At 37.2% G+C, this 15,811-nt stretch overlaps 3 protein-coding genes across 5 annotated transcripts in view; 2 read left to right on the top strand and 1 right to left on the bottom strand.

The window, feature by feature from the left end:
- The first annotated feature begins 977 nt into the window (after positions 1 to 977).
- On the top strand, positions 978 to 4,328 carry LOC111491495. The gene is made up of 2 exons (XM_023140421.1): positions 978 to 1,367; positions 3,852 to 4,328. Exons 1-2 carry the CDS (start codon positions 1,134 to 1,136, stop codon positions 4,083 to 4,085), a joined length of 468 nt encoding a protein of 155 aa, XP_022996189.1. The 5' UTR covers positions 978 to 1,133; the 3' UTR covers positions 4,086 to 4,328.
- A 681-nt stretch (positions 4,329 to 5,009) lies between these two features.
- Positions 5,010 to 8,719, top strand: LOC111491385 (probable cinnamyl alcohol dehydrogenase 1). The gene is made up of 6 exons (XM_023140301.1): positions 5,010 to 5,237; positions 6,576 to 6,689; positions 6,770 to 7,000; positions 7,707 to 7,992; positions 8,093 to 8,243; positions 8,360 to 8,719. Exons 1-6 carry the CDS (start codon positions 5,149 to 5,151, stop codon positions 8,554 to 8,556), a joined length of 1,068 nt encoding a protein of 355 aa, XP_022996069.1. The 5' UTR covers positions 5,010 to 5,148; the 3' UTR covers positions 8,557 to 8,719.
- A 3,104-nt stretch (positions 8,720 to 11,823) lies between these two features.
- LOC111491040 (nuclear pore complex protein NUP98A-like) overlaps positions 11,824 to 15,811 on the bottom strand; it is a 9,897-nt gene continuing 5,909 nt past the window's right edge. For all 3 annotated transcript variants that reach the window (XM_023139767.1, XM_023139766.1, XM_023139768.1), the window contains exons 9-13: positions 14,681 to 14,816; positions 14,411 to 14,530; positions 14,103 to 14,274; positions 13,133 to 13,189; positions 11,824 to 12,786 (exon numbers count right to left, since the gene is read on the bottom strand). In XM_023139767.1, the coding sequence (XP_022995535.1) occupies positions 12,113 to 12,786; positions 13,133 to 13,189; positions 14,103 to 14,274; positions 14,411 to 14,530; positions 14,681 to 14,816 (1,159 nt within the window). In that variant the 3' untranslated portion in view covers positions 11,824 to 12,112. The remainder of the gene's footprint in view (positions 12,787 to 13,132; positions 13,190 to 14,102; positions 14,275 to 14,410; positions 14,531 to 14,680; positions 14,817 to 15,811) is intronic.

Here is a 15,811-nt window from a genome sequence, read left to right as displayed (position 1 = left end):
ACGAGACAGTGATAGAAAAGTCGTTCCTATCTCCATTCTCTCACTCATTTCATTTCTCAATTCTTACGAAATTATTGATATGAACAAAAAAACATCAATTATACAATATACTTCAATGAAGATGCGAAAAAAAGATTGTTAAAATTATCAAAAGATGTTTCAATTCATGGCACGTTGAAAAAGAATGAAGTTTGATTGTTATAAATTTTGGGTGGGTTACAATTTAGAGTAATTTAGAGTTTTTAGAACTTTTTATTTTACAATTACATAATGGTTAATTATGACCCTTAAGTATGAATGTTTCATTTTGAGGCTATATAAAACTATGTATATTGTATTGGTAAGGCTTGTAAAATATAGTAAAATAAACATTTTTGCTCTTCTTTGGTCAATGACTAAGTTTATTTGCAATTCTATGTAGTTTAGGTTGCATGTAGAATCATTCAAGTTCGACATAATCAATTTTGTTTGTGAAGTGATTCGAATCTTAAGCAAGTGTTTCTTCTTTGAGATATTTGATCAACAAGAATCATTCAAGCTAGACATGATCGATCTTGTTTGTGGATTGATTCGAATCTCAAACAATGTTCTTGCCTTGAGATATTCGATCAACAAGGTAATCCGAATCTTACTCTACTTGTAGTGGTTCCTTATCTTATCAATTATCGTATTTAATTTTATAGATATCCGGAGGAGGATTCTCCATTGAGTTTTTAATGTATATATTTTTATTTTTTAGTCATATCTATTTTTTTTAGTTAAAATTAGGTGTAAAACTACTAGTTAAATTAAAAAAAAAAAATTACACAGATTCATCCTAAGAGACAATGGGCTCAGCCCAACAGCTTTATCTGAAGGAATTAAGCCCAAGAGACCATACGTTTCTCATCACAATCACTCAGTCCAAACCAACCGGGTCGGTTCGGTTGGAGCGGCATGAACCGATCTCCATCATAATTCAGGAGTAAAGAAAAACCCTGCGTGTCTAATTCTGTTCGTTCGTCGTCGACTCTCTTCGAATCTCAGTGCCTTGGCGGCAGCGGGATAGCAGTGCAACAGCGCGCAGTTGTAGCCATAGACGAACAGTGGGAGAATTTTGTACTACGTAGTAGCGCGGTAGGCTAGCATCAGATATGTGGTGGCTTCGCGGTATTCAAACAATTAGAAATGCAGATGGAGGTGGAGGTTCTGCTGGCCTTGTTTTCAGCACATTCGCGAGGTATTTCTCGAGGTCGCGAGCAGAGAATCTTAGGAAAATCAATCCCAAGTTGACCCCTCAGGAGGCTTCTTTGGTTGCTCAAGATCTCTATGGTGTCGTCAAGCAGCATGGACCGCTCACAGTTTCCAATGCTTGGATTAAAGCCCAGGTAGGTTTTCTTCACCTTCTGTTACATTTCATCGCTTATTTTCTTTCATTTCGAAGTTGGACGATGGTTATCGAAACTGCAGCTTATGGACCGCTCAAAGTTGCTTGATCTAGGTTAGCTCTGTAGCCACATTAGTTAAAGTCTGATATTGAGTCTCAATCTGAATGGGGATATGCTTTTGAGTTGAAGTGACCTGTCTTTTAGATGGATGTTCATTCACTCATTGAAGAATGCTTACCAAGTCATTCGGCTGGAGCATATAGATTACTTCATTCAAAACGCCATTAAGAAACGAATTACTAATATCTAGCTACCCAAATTAGCGACCATTTTTCAAAGCAATACTAATTATTAGTAAGGAAAATGAGAAGTTTTTGAGTATTTTTGACGAAACTCTTTTGGAACAAACAAGCTTTGTACCCTCGAACACTTACTACCGCATGTAATTTTATACTGAACACCCGTTTGTTGCTGTTTCCTAGAGATGCTCAGGAGGAGCAGTGGCGAGTGAAGTGGGTTAGAATGAGTAGCCCAGCGGGACCAACCATCTTGGATTGGCTCCATAAAAAATAGGTACCTTCAGCATGTGTCACTGGTACTGTACCAAGTGTGCTTGTTCTCCTATTGACACCCCTCTGCTCACACCACCTTCCTTTACTCTCTGTAATGTATTACTTCCATTGGCACTTTTCCATAAGCCTCCTTGGTCTTCTCTTCTAGGATAGATACTTTCTATTTCCAAATACCCTTTAGTTTCGTAATCATCTTTGTCACCATGTTAAACTCCTCCTCGATATGAACAAGTTTCATCTCAATGGTACTCTATACTCTTATGATATTCCCTTCCACGACATCTAGATCTAGTCTTGTATTCATTTTCTTTCATTAGTTAGCATTTCCTATAACCACACTAATCTAGCACTACTTTTGGTTAACACCTACACGGGTATTTTCCTTCTTGCATCAGGTATCCCAAAAGGACATCATATATGGACTCTTTTCTGCCAAGTTAATTAGTTAAAGAACACCATCAAGTACATCATGCATCCAACTTGCTAGTTTTCGTTCAATTTCTTTCTGTGCTATGTATGCATAGTAGTGGCCTATCGAAACCTTTGAAAGAGTGGAAATATTCCCTTCAATCAAATTGAAGACATTTCAATAACGTACCTAAAGGATCTTTACTGGAGCTTTCAACTTCTTGAATATGGCGAAAGCTTTAGACTTGACTCTGACAGGACAGGCCCAGGTAAATTACCAAAGTCATAAAGCAAACGAATTAAAAAATTATAGCCTTCTTTGAAAGGGATGGGCGTAGGTCCTCAGATATCAATATGCACTATTTCAAGAGGATAAGTGGTGTATCAGTGAGAGGGAGATAAGGTAGTATTGCAGTAAGTGAAATCTTCAGACTTGAATGTGTGGGGAAAGATCTAGGTAAATGTAGCTAAGTCATCAAGGAAATGAATGAAAGACTTAATAGCTTCCTCAGAAGGAGATATGAGATAAGCGCTGGCCGCCAAATATCAGTACACTCTATTTCAAGAGGATAAGTGGACGAGTGAAACGGAGGTGAGGCAGTGTATGACACTTCCCTTCTTTTGTCAGGCATGACATGAAACAGTATCTCCTTTAACTGAACAATCAAGAAACAAGGTCATGGCTTTCTTAATTACTCTGAAAGTCGTGTCCCAATTGTAACTGTAAGTGCTGCGAGTAAAATTGGATATATTGTAACAACTCAAGGCCACCGGTAGTAGATATTGTCCGCTTTGTCCCATTATGTATCGCCGTCAGCCTCACGGTTCTAAAACGCGTCTGTTAGGGAGAGGTTTCCACACCCTTATAAAGAATGCTTTGTTCCCCTCCCCAACAGATGTGGGATCTCACAATCCACCCCCCTTCGAGGCCTAGCGTCCTCGTTGGCAATCGTTTGGTGTCTGGCTCTGATACCTTTTGTAATAGTCCAAACCCATTGCTAGTAGATATTGTCCGCTTTGGCCCATTACGTATCGCCGTCAGCCTCACGGTTTTAAAACGTACTAGGGAGAGGTTTCCACACTCTTATAAGGAATGTTTCGTTCCCCTCTCCAACCGATGTGGGATCTCACAATCCACCCCTTTTAGAGGCCCAGCATTAGAGTCCGACAGCGGTTAGTGTGCCAACGAGAGATACAAATTTCACATGTGAGTGAAAAAAGTACAAAACGGATAATTAAAAAAATAACTTAACCATGCTCCAACGTTGAACAAAGAACATAGTTGTTGTGTATAAAAGTTCCAATAGAATTCTTACTTTTGAAATTGGATCATTGGAATATATCTTATAGAAACCAATGATGACTTAATCCATCATGTCTGTGACATGGGAAGGCCGTAGGAATATATATTACATATAGAAATTGTGCACCGTTCATCAGCCCTCGTGAAAAGCAGTGAATTGAATTTTATGGCCCTTCTATCTAATACTGCTTTTCATATCAGGAATCTGGCGTGGGTGGATTGAACAGCAAAACACACATGAAGCTGTTGCTGAAATGGATGAGGGGAAGGAAGATGCTGCAGCTTTTCTGCAACCAAGTTGGTTCGAACAAGAAATTTCTGCTCGCCACGCCCAATGATCCTCGAGCAGAAGAGTTGAAGAGTGCTTCAGAACCAGTAGTCCAGAGACGAAAGAAACAGAAGGCACGAATAAGGAGGAAAAAGGCATCAAAATAAACTTTTGCCAACGTCCATGAGTTTACGATGCCGATGCAGTCGATGGACTACCCTCGGACTTGTTAGTACTGATGGCAGGCTCACGACTTATGACGGTGAATTTATGAGTTTCTGCCATCACTGTTTTCCCCCAAATTTCAACTCTTTTGGGTGTTATGCAAGGTTTCTTTTGAACATTTCACGTTGACTTGGTTTCCATGCATTGACTGACAAACATGCATTTGAATCGTGGTTGATAAAAAAGCATGGATTCGGATGTCTCATTGGATTAAACAATTTAAGTCAAATAAAAATCTTAAAATTTTAGAATAGGACAAAGTTTTAAATCAAATTTATCTCAACAATATATGTTTTTTTCTCTTTTTTATACCCATTTAATACAAAAACAATATTCCAATTTTGGTTAAAGAGTTTATGAAAATTCATAAATATCAAATTCAAAATCATAACGTTTATCTTTTAAAAGAAAAAACAACAATTTTTCTAAATAATTTAATAGAAAAGAAAATTTCTTACCTTCAAAATTAAATAAATTAAATATATCAGCAAAGAATTGAAAATGGTTTGGGATTTTGGAGAGAAACTTTTATTTATTTATTTATTCATTGGTCTGAAAAAATTAACTTTATAAAGAATAAAATTTAGGTCAAATAAAATCTTTAACTTTGAAATAAAAATAAAATTTAAATCTATATTTTATTTTTTAAGCCGATTTAAAGAGAGAGAAAAAGAAAAAAAAAGAAAAAGTCAAATTTGATTAAACAGTTCATGGAATCTCGAAAAAATAAAAATAAAAAAATTATGCTTATAGAAAAATGAATTCAAAGAATATAAATTTTTAATTTTTTGTTAAGATTTGGAAATTCATAAAATAAATTCGCACATATTCTTTTCATAGAAAAGATGAACTTACTAAAAAAAACACTAACTAATCAGAAAGGATTCCACAAATCCAGTTCACGGGTGTTGAGCTCCACGCTCCATCGATTCCTTTCTCAAGTGATTGCGTTGTTATGAAAGTCAAATTCTTCCTTCAGCTTCATTTAATCGTTTCTTGAGAGCGATGAGTTCCCATACTTCCTCTGAAGATTGTCTTGGTTGGGCCGCAAGAGATCCGTCTGGATTTCTGTCTCCTTATAAATTCAGTCGTAGGTATGTGATCTCTTAATCCTTTATTGCAACGAGGACACCCAAATTCCTTTTGGTATACCTAGTTGAGTTACTACTGATCGTGTTCTACGTTTTATTCTATTTTTCTGAGATCTCACCGGGAAATAAAATGCGAATTGGTTTTTGTTGTTCATGATTGTTCTTAACTAAACTAAATACAGTTGCTTCAAATTATGGATGCTAATTAAGTCATTCGTCATTTCACTGTTTCTCTTCTTCGCCAATGGTGTTACAGAGTTTTCAGTTAAGGCATTTATCTTAGTTACAAACTGGAAAGTTTATACTTGATCAGTTCCTGTCAGAGTTTTCAGCTTCGTGGCTCCCAGTGGGGACATAACTTCCTCTTTCTTTCTCTTTTCCCCCCACATGGCGATTTTCACGGGACAAATTTATCCTTCTCTGAGTTGGAAGATGTGAGGACGATGTCATTTTGGATTCAAATCAAGCTAAATGTCATGTATTTATCTAGAGTAGATAATAGATGGAGACTGCTGTTAAGATCCAAGAAATGATTCTATGATCATGTTATTATTTTATTGCGTAATGTACCTCTCAAGCCACATGCTTGTCCATCTATGAAGCCAACTTTGTTCATTACTGGAATTCTGTTTCCATTGACCTGCTCAAGAGGTGTAAATTTGTTCACTGAGAAATGTGCACTAGACAAGGTTCATCATATGATATAGGAAGTAAGGATTGAAATGGTCAATGGTGCTCACTGGAATCGGTCACTGATGAAGAGGATAAAGTGTTCCCTCTGGCTGAGCTTTACTGGTTGCCACGACCAAGCATTTCTAGTAGTGTTCTGATACCATATTAAAAATAAATACTGAGAAGTGAAATGCAAATGAACTGTTTATGAATCATAAATGCTCTGAGATTTAAGTATTCAATCTAGTATCAATGACTTACTGATTAACCTCTTGAGTAAACCAAGTCCTGCTTTTCGAGAGGGTTACACATTTAATTTTTTGTATGCTGCAAACTGGTTTTGTATGATTTTTGAAGTATAGTTATTTTGCGCATAGCTACTGTTTAAGGTACTAGGACTCCTTTAGGGTACGATCCAATGATGGATTGATAATCCAGGATTCTAGTTGATCATCATTCTGCAGTGTAATTTATTCAGCATTTTTTCATTTATTTGAATCACTTGCAGCCATGATGCTGATCTAAAAATTCTGGACACCCTCCATGTGCCAACTTCTGACGTTGACCTACGTGATTTCATTCACTTTAAAAAACCTGATGAAAATTTCTTCTTATTGATATTTCAGAAATATACTGATTAAGACTCAACCCTACTCTTAACACTGTCAGGGTTCCTGGAGATGATGATGTTTCAATTACAATAACACATTGCGGAATTTGTTATGCAGACGTATTATGGACAAGAAATAAATTAGGAGATTCAAAATATCCTTTGGTGCCTGGGTACGTTAATCTTTCTTTTGATATGACAAGTTCTGTCTTTTTTGAAACTTTTGTAGTGTTTGTCATTAATTGTACAACAGACATGAGATTGCAGGAATTGTGGAAACTGTTGGCGCAAATGTTCACCGATTTAAAGTTGGAGATCATGTTGGGGTAGGAACTTACGTGAATTCTTGCAGACAATGCGAGTATTGTGAAGATGGTCAAGAAGTTTGTTGCACGGGTGGATCCACTAATACTTTTAATGGAATTGATTTTGACGGTACAGTTACAAAGGGAGGATATTCTAACTACATAGTTGTCCATGAGAGGTCAGTTCTAACTCCAACCTATTCTCTTTTATTAATCTGATATCAATTTTACACCATTTCTAAACATCAAATTCAAGTGGGAAATTGTTTAAAAATAGCCGATCCTTATGTGATTTAAGCATTGACTTATGTGATTCAAGTGGTCGAGAATTTTCTCAATTATTTTCAATTCAACTTTCCTAGTCACAAATTGAATTTCAGGTGTCATGGGGGGACTATTCCATAGCCTTAAAAGAAGCATCTTCAATAATTGTACGTTTTTTTTTTTTTTTTTTTTGATAAGGCAACTTGTTACTTTAATAGTTTTTGGTATAACAGTTAATAATATTTCTTATTAGGTATAGATCTATTGTTTTACACTTTGATTAACATTTCATCACATACACGCTTCTATGCAGGAATTACAACTCTTCAAGTTTGCATGAAACTTTTCTGTGCTGTTAGCCTGCTATCAATATTCTTTGTTAAATTTTTTCACGTATTTAATTTTTCTATGGAAATAAATGAATTTGACAGTAGTTTACAAACTATGCGCAAGGAAATTTTTTCCATCACCTTTTAGAAGTCTTAACCTTCGCTATGTGAATCTGAATGTAGTCTACACATACTATCTTATACTTTACAACATAGCTACTTATAATATGATCCTCCAGCGGATGGCAAGCTTGTGCAGATTTACATTTATTTTCTGGTCATTGATCTACAGATACTGCTACAGAATTCCTGAGAATTATCCTTTAGCTTCAGCTGCTCCTTTGCTTTGTGCTGGAATTACAGTTTATTCTCCAATGATTCGTCATAAGATGAATCAACCTGGTAAATCTCTAGGAGTGATTGGGCTTGGTGGTCTCGGCCACTTGGCAGTGAAGTTCGGGAAGGCTTTTGGACTGAATGTGACAGTTTTTAGCACTAGCATATCCAAGAAAGAAGAAGCCCTGAGCGTTCTTGGATCAGACAAATTTGTTCTCTCATCTGATACCGAGCAAATGGAGGTTTTATAGAACTAATTTTCTCTTATGCATCTCATTTTCTTACGTATCAGAATCATCCTCTTACCTGCCCCTTTAATTCCAACCATATTACTCTCAACAGGCCTTGTCCAAGTCCCTTGACTTTATTATCGATGCTGCATCTGGTGATCATCCATTTGATCCATACATGTCTACATTGAAGGTTGGTGGCACTATGGTTCTGGTTGGGTTTCCTTCTCAAGTCAAGTTCAGTCCTGCAAGCCTAAATTTGGGTATGTTTGAGGCAACTGGTTTTAATTAAATATAATGTGTTCATATTCTTCCTCATTTCGAAGAATCTGAAATTGGGGACTTGCGGAATTGTATGAAAATCGACCATCTCTGGCAGGTATGAGAACTATTTCTGGGAGCGTAACTGGAGGCACTCGAGTGACCCAAGAAATGATCGACTTCTGTGCTGCTCATGGAATCTATCCAAACATTGACGTGATTCCAATTCAATACTCTAATGAAGCCATTGAAAGGGTAATAAAAAACGATGTCAAGTACCGATTTGTAATTGATATCCAAGGCTCCCTAAAATGATGTTGAGAGGCAGAGAAAAGGCGATAAGACTGACTTGTCATAGATGGAAGTGGAACACCAGCATGTTATTTCTTCTACGTTTTTGCATTTGTATGTCAAATAAGGATTCACGTTAACTCGTTTGTGTGAAGAAACCTTTGAGATGGGAAAATTTTCGTTTTCATTATGAATTTTGTGATACTGTGGAAAAAAATCGTTACTTTCTGTTGCAGCTCCTCACGCTGTCGGTTCTGTGCAGCCACTGCAGATTTCACATACACACCAGCCGAGGAAACCACATCACACGCGCCGCCAATCTGGTCCGATCTTTCTCGGCTCGCTCTAGTTGGGTTCAATCGGTCTGGTTTAGTCTGTCTTCGATTTCTAACTTTATTTTGAATGGAGCTGATTTTAAATAGGGTTTTAATAGAGTTTTCGTGAACCATAAGCAAAAAAAACTAGATAAAATCAGAGGTTTTTCTTATTTAGATTTACACGTTTTCATTAGTTAGATTGATTTACACGTTTTCATTAGTTAGATTGAAATACCTTTGTTTGACCACACGTCGAGTCGAATGGATTACCAAATAGATATTTAAATAGGTAAATTTGTTCAGAAGAGATCAGCACCGCAAAAGTCTTCAACACTGTTGAAGCCATCAGTGGTATATCCTAAGTTGGAGATAGAGCAACCAATCAACCTCTCGACCAGGTACCTGGACTGGCACCTCGAAGAAGAGGTGGGTGGCCGAACAAGACGTGGAGTCTGAAAAACAATCGGAGTTCAAACAAAATAAGGTAGATATACCATGCCAAGTGCCGGCATTTCCATCATCGCCACAGAGAGGCCGATGTCGTGATGACGGGCGTCGAGTTGTCGTTGAGTGAGTGATCAGGGAGATAACGACCGCCATCGTTTAGTTACTACCCGACCTTGACAACGTCCAATTACAACGAGTGAGCCTTGTTGATGCGCTTCAACCTACCTACAAGCGCAAGGGTTATGGCACGCTGTCGAGTCAGAGGAGGGAGAATAATCGATGATTTTTCAATGCGGATCACGGGGCTTGCCAACAGCGGAAGAAAAATACCGCTTCAGCTATCAATAAGGAGGGTCGTCTACTCCTCACTGAGGAGGAATGGCTTGCACGCCTAAAGCACCCAGCGACAACACCAATGAGAAGGCTCATGTGGCTCAATCCGAAGAGGACGAGCCGACTCTTTTCATGGTAATCGACGACGGCAACTGCTCCGGTGAGCGTCAAACCCGAGGAAGAGCTCCAACTGTGCATAACAAAGACACCGGCTGGGGAGCCAATTCAACTATGAAGGAGGAGCGAGTGTTCGCTCAAATCGGTGAAAGAGGAGAGCTAACTGCTCTGGTGAGCGTCGAACCCAAGGAAGAGCTCCAACTGTGCAAAACAAAGGCACCGACTGGGGAGCCAATTCAACTATGAAGGAGGAGCGAGTGTTCGCTCAAATCGGTGTAAGAGGAGAGCAGCAAGAGCACCGACGATGGGTCATCGACATGGGGAAACCATATGACTGGGGCCAAGTCTGCGTTCTCCGAGCTTGACTCGGGAATTCGCAGGACAGTGAATTTCGGTGATGGCTCTGTCCTCAAAATTGAAGGGCGCGACACCATCCTGCTCATCAGCAAGGGAGACGAGCACCGCGAGCTGACCGATGTCTATTTCATCCCGAGGCTCAGGCTAACCTTGTGAGCCGGGGTCAACTCGATAAGGCCGACTGCCACATTTCCATCAAGCGCGGGCTATTTAGGATCCGCGATGATCGACGACGGTTGCTCACGCAAGTTCGATGCACGGTAAACCACCTTTACATCCTAGAGTTGGAGATAGAGCAACCAGTCAACCTCTCGGCCAGGTACCCGAACTGGCAGCTCGAATAAGACACGTGGAGTCTAGAAGACATGCCAGTACCGGAGGATGGAAGATAGGAAGAGGTGAACCACCTGGACTGGCAGCTCGAAGAAGAGGTGGGTGGCCGAACAAGACGTGGAGTCTGGAAGACAATCGGAGTTCAAACAAAATAAGGTAGATATACCACAAGTTTTAGGAGGAGATAAAACCTGAGGTTTTTCTTATTTAGATTTACACGTTTTCATTAGTTGATTGAATACCTTAGTTTGATCATTTGACAAACAGATCGAATGGATTACCAAAAAGATATTTAAATAGGTAAATCTGTTCAGAAGAGATCAGCACCTCATTCTAAGTAAAAGTTTTCAGCAAATCTCCCTCTCTCTCTTATTTTTCGCATCTTTATTTTCTTCCAACAACTTCTCGTCAAACGATTTTCTCTCACCAAAAAGGATTTCAGTTGCCGATTATCCTTGCCGATTGTCGAAAAACAACAAAAACCTCCTTATTCTTACTTTATCTCATGTTTTAGTGAGATAAGTAGTTTATTGGAGAAATTCGTAAGCTCTGAACGGTGATGATTATGGGTAAGATTAGCATAACTCATCATTTTTTTTAATGTACGATTGAAGTATGAAAGTGCTTATTGTCTGTGGTACCAATTGATGTTCCCGACATATTATACTTATGAAATGTATGTTCTTCTTCAATTATCAAATTACTAAGATAAGATTATTAGAGAGTTGTCAACTAATTGTGAAAATCTATTATGACTAGCCTACGAGTATATCTTAGTTGGTTCAGACACAGAGTTACTCTCACATGTTTATGGTTATTTATATGTCTCTTCATCAATATGAGGTCACTCCCTTCATACTTATGATGTCATCAAAATACTATGATAAAGTTGAGAGTCATCGATTAGAGTTATCATGATCAAAGTATTGTAGTTGGCTGGACAACAATAAGTAATCAATCTTATATATAACACTCAATAGTTTATGGTTGTATGAGGTTTCTTTTAGAATTGATCCTGAAGAAAAGTAATTAGTTAACTATGATTTTTGAAATTGTCTTTTGAAAAAATTAGGTACATTTTTTAACTCACATTTTATCCTAGTATGATTTGTCTTAACTGACGTATTGCTTGGCTTTATACATTCTTCCGAGGAGTATAAAAAATAAGATTTAAACTTCGAACATTTGTCAAAAATATAATATCTAAACTAACATAAATTTCTTCCGTCACTTAGAACTTTTACTCTCATTATCTAAACTAACATAACTTGCGTCATTGTCCCATAGAAACAAAAACAAAAATATCTTTCAACCATGCCAGCACTAACCAAATAACCAACGGTCTAAAAAGTACAGACATTTTAGCATCAAAGTATTTTAACTGAAATTTGAAGAAAAGAACATCTGTAGGCTTACATCATTATCAGTAACACAAATCAATTTAAACAATTCCTTTGAATTAGAAACCAAATTTGAACGCCAATACAGACTCCTAACTGTTATAATAACTAAAAAATGAAAAGAACTTAGTACTCCATTACTAGAACATATTTTTCTTTACAGCGCCATTTCAAAGCACATTCAACACAAAAGCCCTAAAGTACAAAGCAGGAAACAGCAGCCAACTTACATTGCATAAGCTCCCTCCTGAACAACTGAGTAACCCGAGAATGAACTCATTCCCAATCTTCAACTTCTTCATTGTCTTCCATGTTGTACCGGCTGAAGTGTTCAACCCTGAACTTCCATTCCCCTTTCACTGGGTCGTGGGATACAAACTCAGCGCCTTGAGCCTCCGTCTTCTTCCTTAACAACTCCTTATACTTCTCAACTTTAGGCCCTTCAGTATATTGATGCCCGGTTTTCTTGTCGAAGCATTTGATGTTGAGTATTGTTACTTCAGCAGGTTTATTCAGACCTTGCCCACGAGGGGGCTTTTTACTCTCGTCCAAGTAGACAATCACCTCACGGTTGTTAAACTGGACAATGGACTCCAAATCAAGCCTTCGCACGTCGGTCTCACCAAAGAATTTGATGCTTCCAAAACCATGGCGACCCACCACAAAATCTTCAACATGACGGCAAAACCCAGGTTCGGCCCTTTCTTTGGCAGCTAATTCTTGCATCTTTGGCTCTGTATAATAGTCTGAATGCCGAAGCTTTGGCATTAATGCTTCAATATCTGCCCCATGTTCATAAACAATGGCGGCCTCACCAGCTCTATGCCCTCCAAAAGTCCTGTAAAAATCCTCCTTTGGGGCAGAGTGATCCTCATGAACCCCATTGGGTTTTTTATTTACTTTGTTAGGATGGATGTTGTCTTTGCTAGTACCATTCTCAACAACATTTCCTGCAAAAAAGAAATCGATAAAACTCATTTAACATGAAAAAGTGAAGCTCCTACTGCTATGATGCATTTCCACAAACAAAGCATGATGATCTTAAAACCAAATTGTTCACAAAGCTATGTGCATAGCGGAACCTTTTTCTTTATGTAGAAACTCCAACAAAGACGTTAGAGACTCCAATTTTATAAATAGATTCCACCACAAAATAATTCATAAGAACAATAAGCTAGAGAAATTGAAATCAGACGTTAAAAGAAGAAATAAGAACTTGTTCGTTGAGGCGTGTGGAAAGGAAAAATGGAACAGAGAAACTGAAAATATACAAAATTTCAAAAGGGCAAAACTAACCATTGGTATCCTTCAAATTGTTGACAACCATGGAGGAAGTGCCTTCAGCAATCTTACCTGGAAAAAATTAAGATTTGCTAGTCAACAACATATTAAACTTAAAATTTCATTACACCTCACAGGACCACAGGCCATTACATCTTAGCAAAAAAATAAAAAAAGAAAAAGAAACTATACTATCATGCTTGGTAACAGTTAACATTACATTGTCATAAAAGTAAAAAACGTTTAAGAGTAGAAAAACTTCAGAGGCAGAAATTATAGGGGCGCTTTTGGACATTTTGTATGCAAATAATGTAGAGAGGAAAACTGCCAAATGCCATATAAAAACTAAGTGTATAACTTAATTTCCGTAAATTAAATGTTCAATTTTTTTACTTGGGGAATTTAATGAACTTAGAGAAAAAAGATCGATTTTATAACTAAATAATAATCTGAATCACATTTTACAGATATCCTAGCCAAATACCACCTAGCTATCGACAAATCAACAATATGAAAAAACATTATTTTACAATGCAGTTTATAAAATAGTCCATAAGAAGAAAATCATAATTCACCGAATAAAGTAAAAGCAAAAAGTTCTAAGACTATCTTAATTAATCTTCCAATAGATAGACTTGTTAGGTACGTATCTGACTTCTAATTTGTTGTTTCATATTTTATTGAATCAAATAAATTTAGTGAATTTAAGTTTAGTTTAGTGAGTTTATTTCTAAAAACAGTATTTGGATTTGGATTTTTAGGACTCAAACAGTAAAAACTTTAAAAACAACATTTACATGGGTTTTAATATTTTAAAATTCTAAACATATTACGAACAATATTAAAAATAATGAAAACATAACTCTGTTTCTATTAAATCTATTGTTTTAAATTCATGGATCATGATCACCAACCAAACAAACCTTTTAAGTGTTCTCAACTGTGAAACCTGAACAGTGGAAGGCACTAAACAAAAAAGTCATACCATTTTCACGCACTGAGGTATCCTTCGATGGCAATACTCTCTCTGAACTGGCCCTTGAAGGCCACTGATCTGTGGGACGAATAACCAATGCTCTAGGGTTCTCTCTCGGAATAAAAAGAGCATCCGCCTTTGGAGTGCTTGGTGTCTCTTCATCTTCACTGAAGAATGGAACCTATAAAGCACAGAGCTATAAGTAGTCTATAGATACGAACATTCAAGTGAGGCACCATTTCAGTAACCACCAGCCCTGGTAAAATGTGGGGAAGGGGAAAAGGAAAATGATTAACTATAGTAGAAGATACTCATACCCTTGGGTGGCCATCATTCTTAGGATTATATTTTCTTGCAGGCAATCTCATTCGTCGGTGAGACAGGTGGCGGGGTGTCAAGAAGGATGATATTCTCACAGGAGCAGCTTTATCAACAACCTGCATGAGCAAAATCAATTAATAGAGAGTATAAAAAAACAGCACCAAACAACATTCTTCCTGCAGATTTTAGTGATATAGGCAACAAAATTAGACACCATTGATCTAAATCCACTCAAACTTCAGTAAATAAAAACAAGTCCAATTTACCGGCATGCTGGAAATTCCATATTGAATAGAAGGTGCTGCCCCTGGTCTACTAATTGACATCTGTGGCATTGCAGGGAGTGTCCCAAATGGATTTGTGGCCGGTGCTGGTTGTACGATGGGGTTTTGAGTGATAGGCCTACGAAGTACATGCATGCAAATTACCGATACATGGCAATGAATATGTAGACAATAAAGACTGAATGTTTTATGCATACACGAAAAAGAAAATGGTGGAAAAAAAAAAAAGCGAAAATCCATCCAATAAAAATAGAAAAGAAACATAAACAATACTAATAAAAACCAACTACTGAAACTGAATTCATAAATTCAGATTTAATTAATTAAGAAGTACAGCACATTAGAATTTAGAACTTTTCCAGTGAAATGAACTATTGGTGCCTGATGCAAATATTACTATAACATTTAAGGGACATTTGGTAAAGAATTAAAAAGAAAGTTGATAATTTCAGAAACAAACATATCATAGGATAAACATCAAACTTTATTGGCCATGCTCTTTAAACAAATCTGGGTACAAGCTAGATAGGAAAGAAAAACAAATACTTGTCCCCCACATATCTTAAACAAGTTAGTTTGCTCATTCTCTACTGCTTTGTCACCTGTTTTGAAGAGCAATTCTTTTTAATGAGAAATCAAGATTGAGAAAGATGAAAGAATATAAAAGAAAACAAAGAAAAAGGCCCAAAATAAAAGGAGCCTGCATGCAGGAAACTAATTCCAAAAAGTGGAAAGTTAAGAATCTTTAGCAGAGGTGCATTTGAGGACCTAGACCATGTCTTGAGGAGATAGCACTTTACCCAGTCAATTTGGTGCAGGTTTTTCATGTTTTTGGTGTCTCAATAGCATGGAGTAGGGAGCGGGGGATGTTTGAGGAGATTTCGATGAATCTCCCTTTAGAGGAAAGGAAAAATTCCTTTGGTACGTTTGGTTTTTGCTATTATGTAGGGGATTTGGCTTGAGGAATCTTAAGAGTTTTTGGTGAGGGTGTGAAGTCAAAGGGAGAGTAGAGGTAGTTGATTAGGTTTAACGTCTCAATAAGTGCTTCTAAAGTACGGTTTTTTTTTTTTTTTTTTTTTTTTTTTTTTTTTTTTTTTTTTTTTTTTTTTTTTT

Source organism: Cucurbita maxima, unplaced genomic scaffold (genome assembly GCF_002738345.1).
Source record: "Cucurbita maxima cultivar Rimu unplaced genomic scaffold, Cmax_1.0 Cma_Scf00016, whole genome shotgun sequence".
Taxonomy (NCBI): domain Eukaryota; kingdom Viridiplantae; phylum Streptophyta; class Magnoliopsida; order Cucurbitales; family Cucurbitaceae; genus Cucurbita; species Cucurbita maxima.
This window is presented reverse-complemented; position numbering and strand designations above follow the sequence as displayed.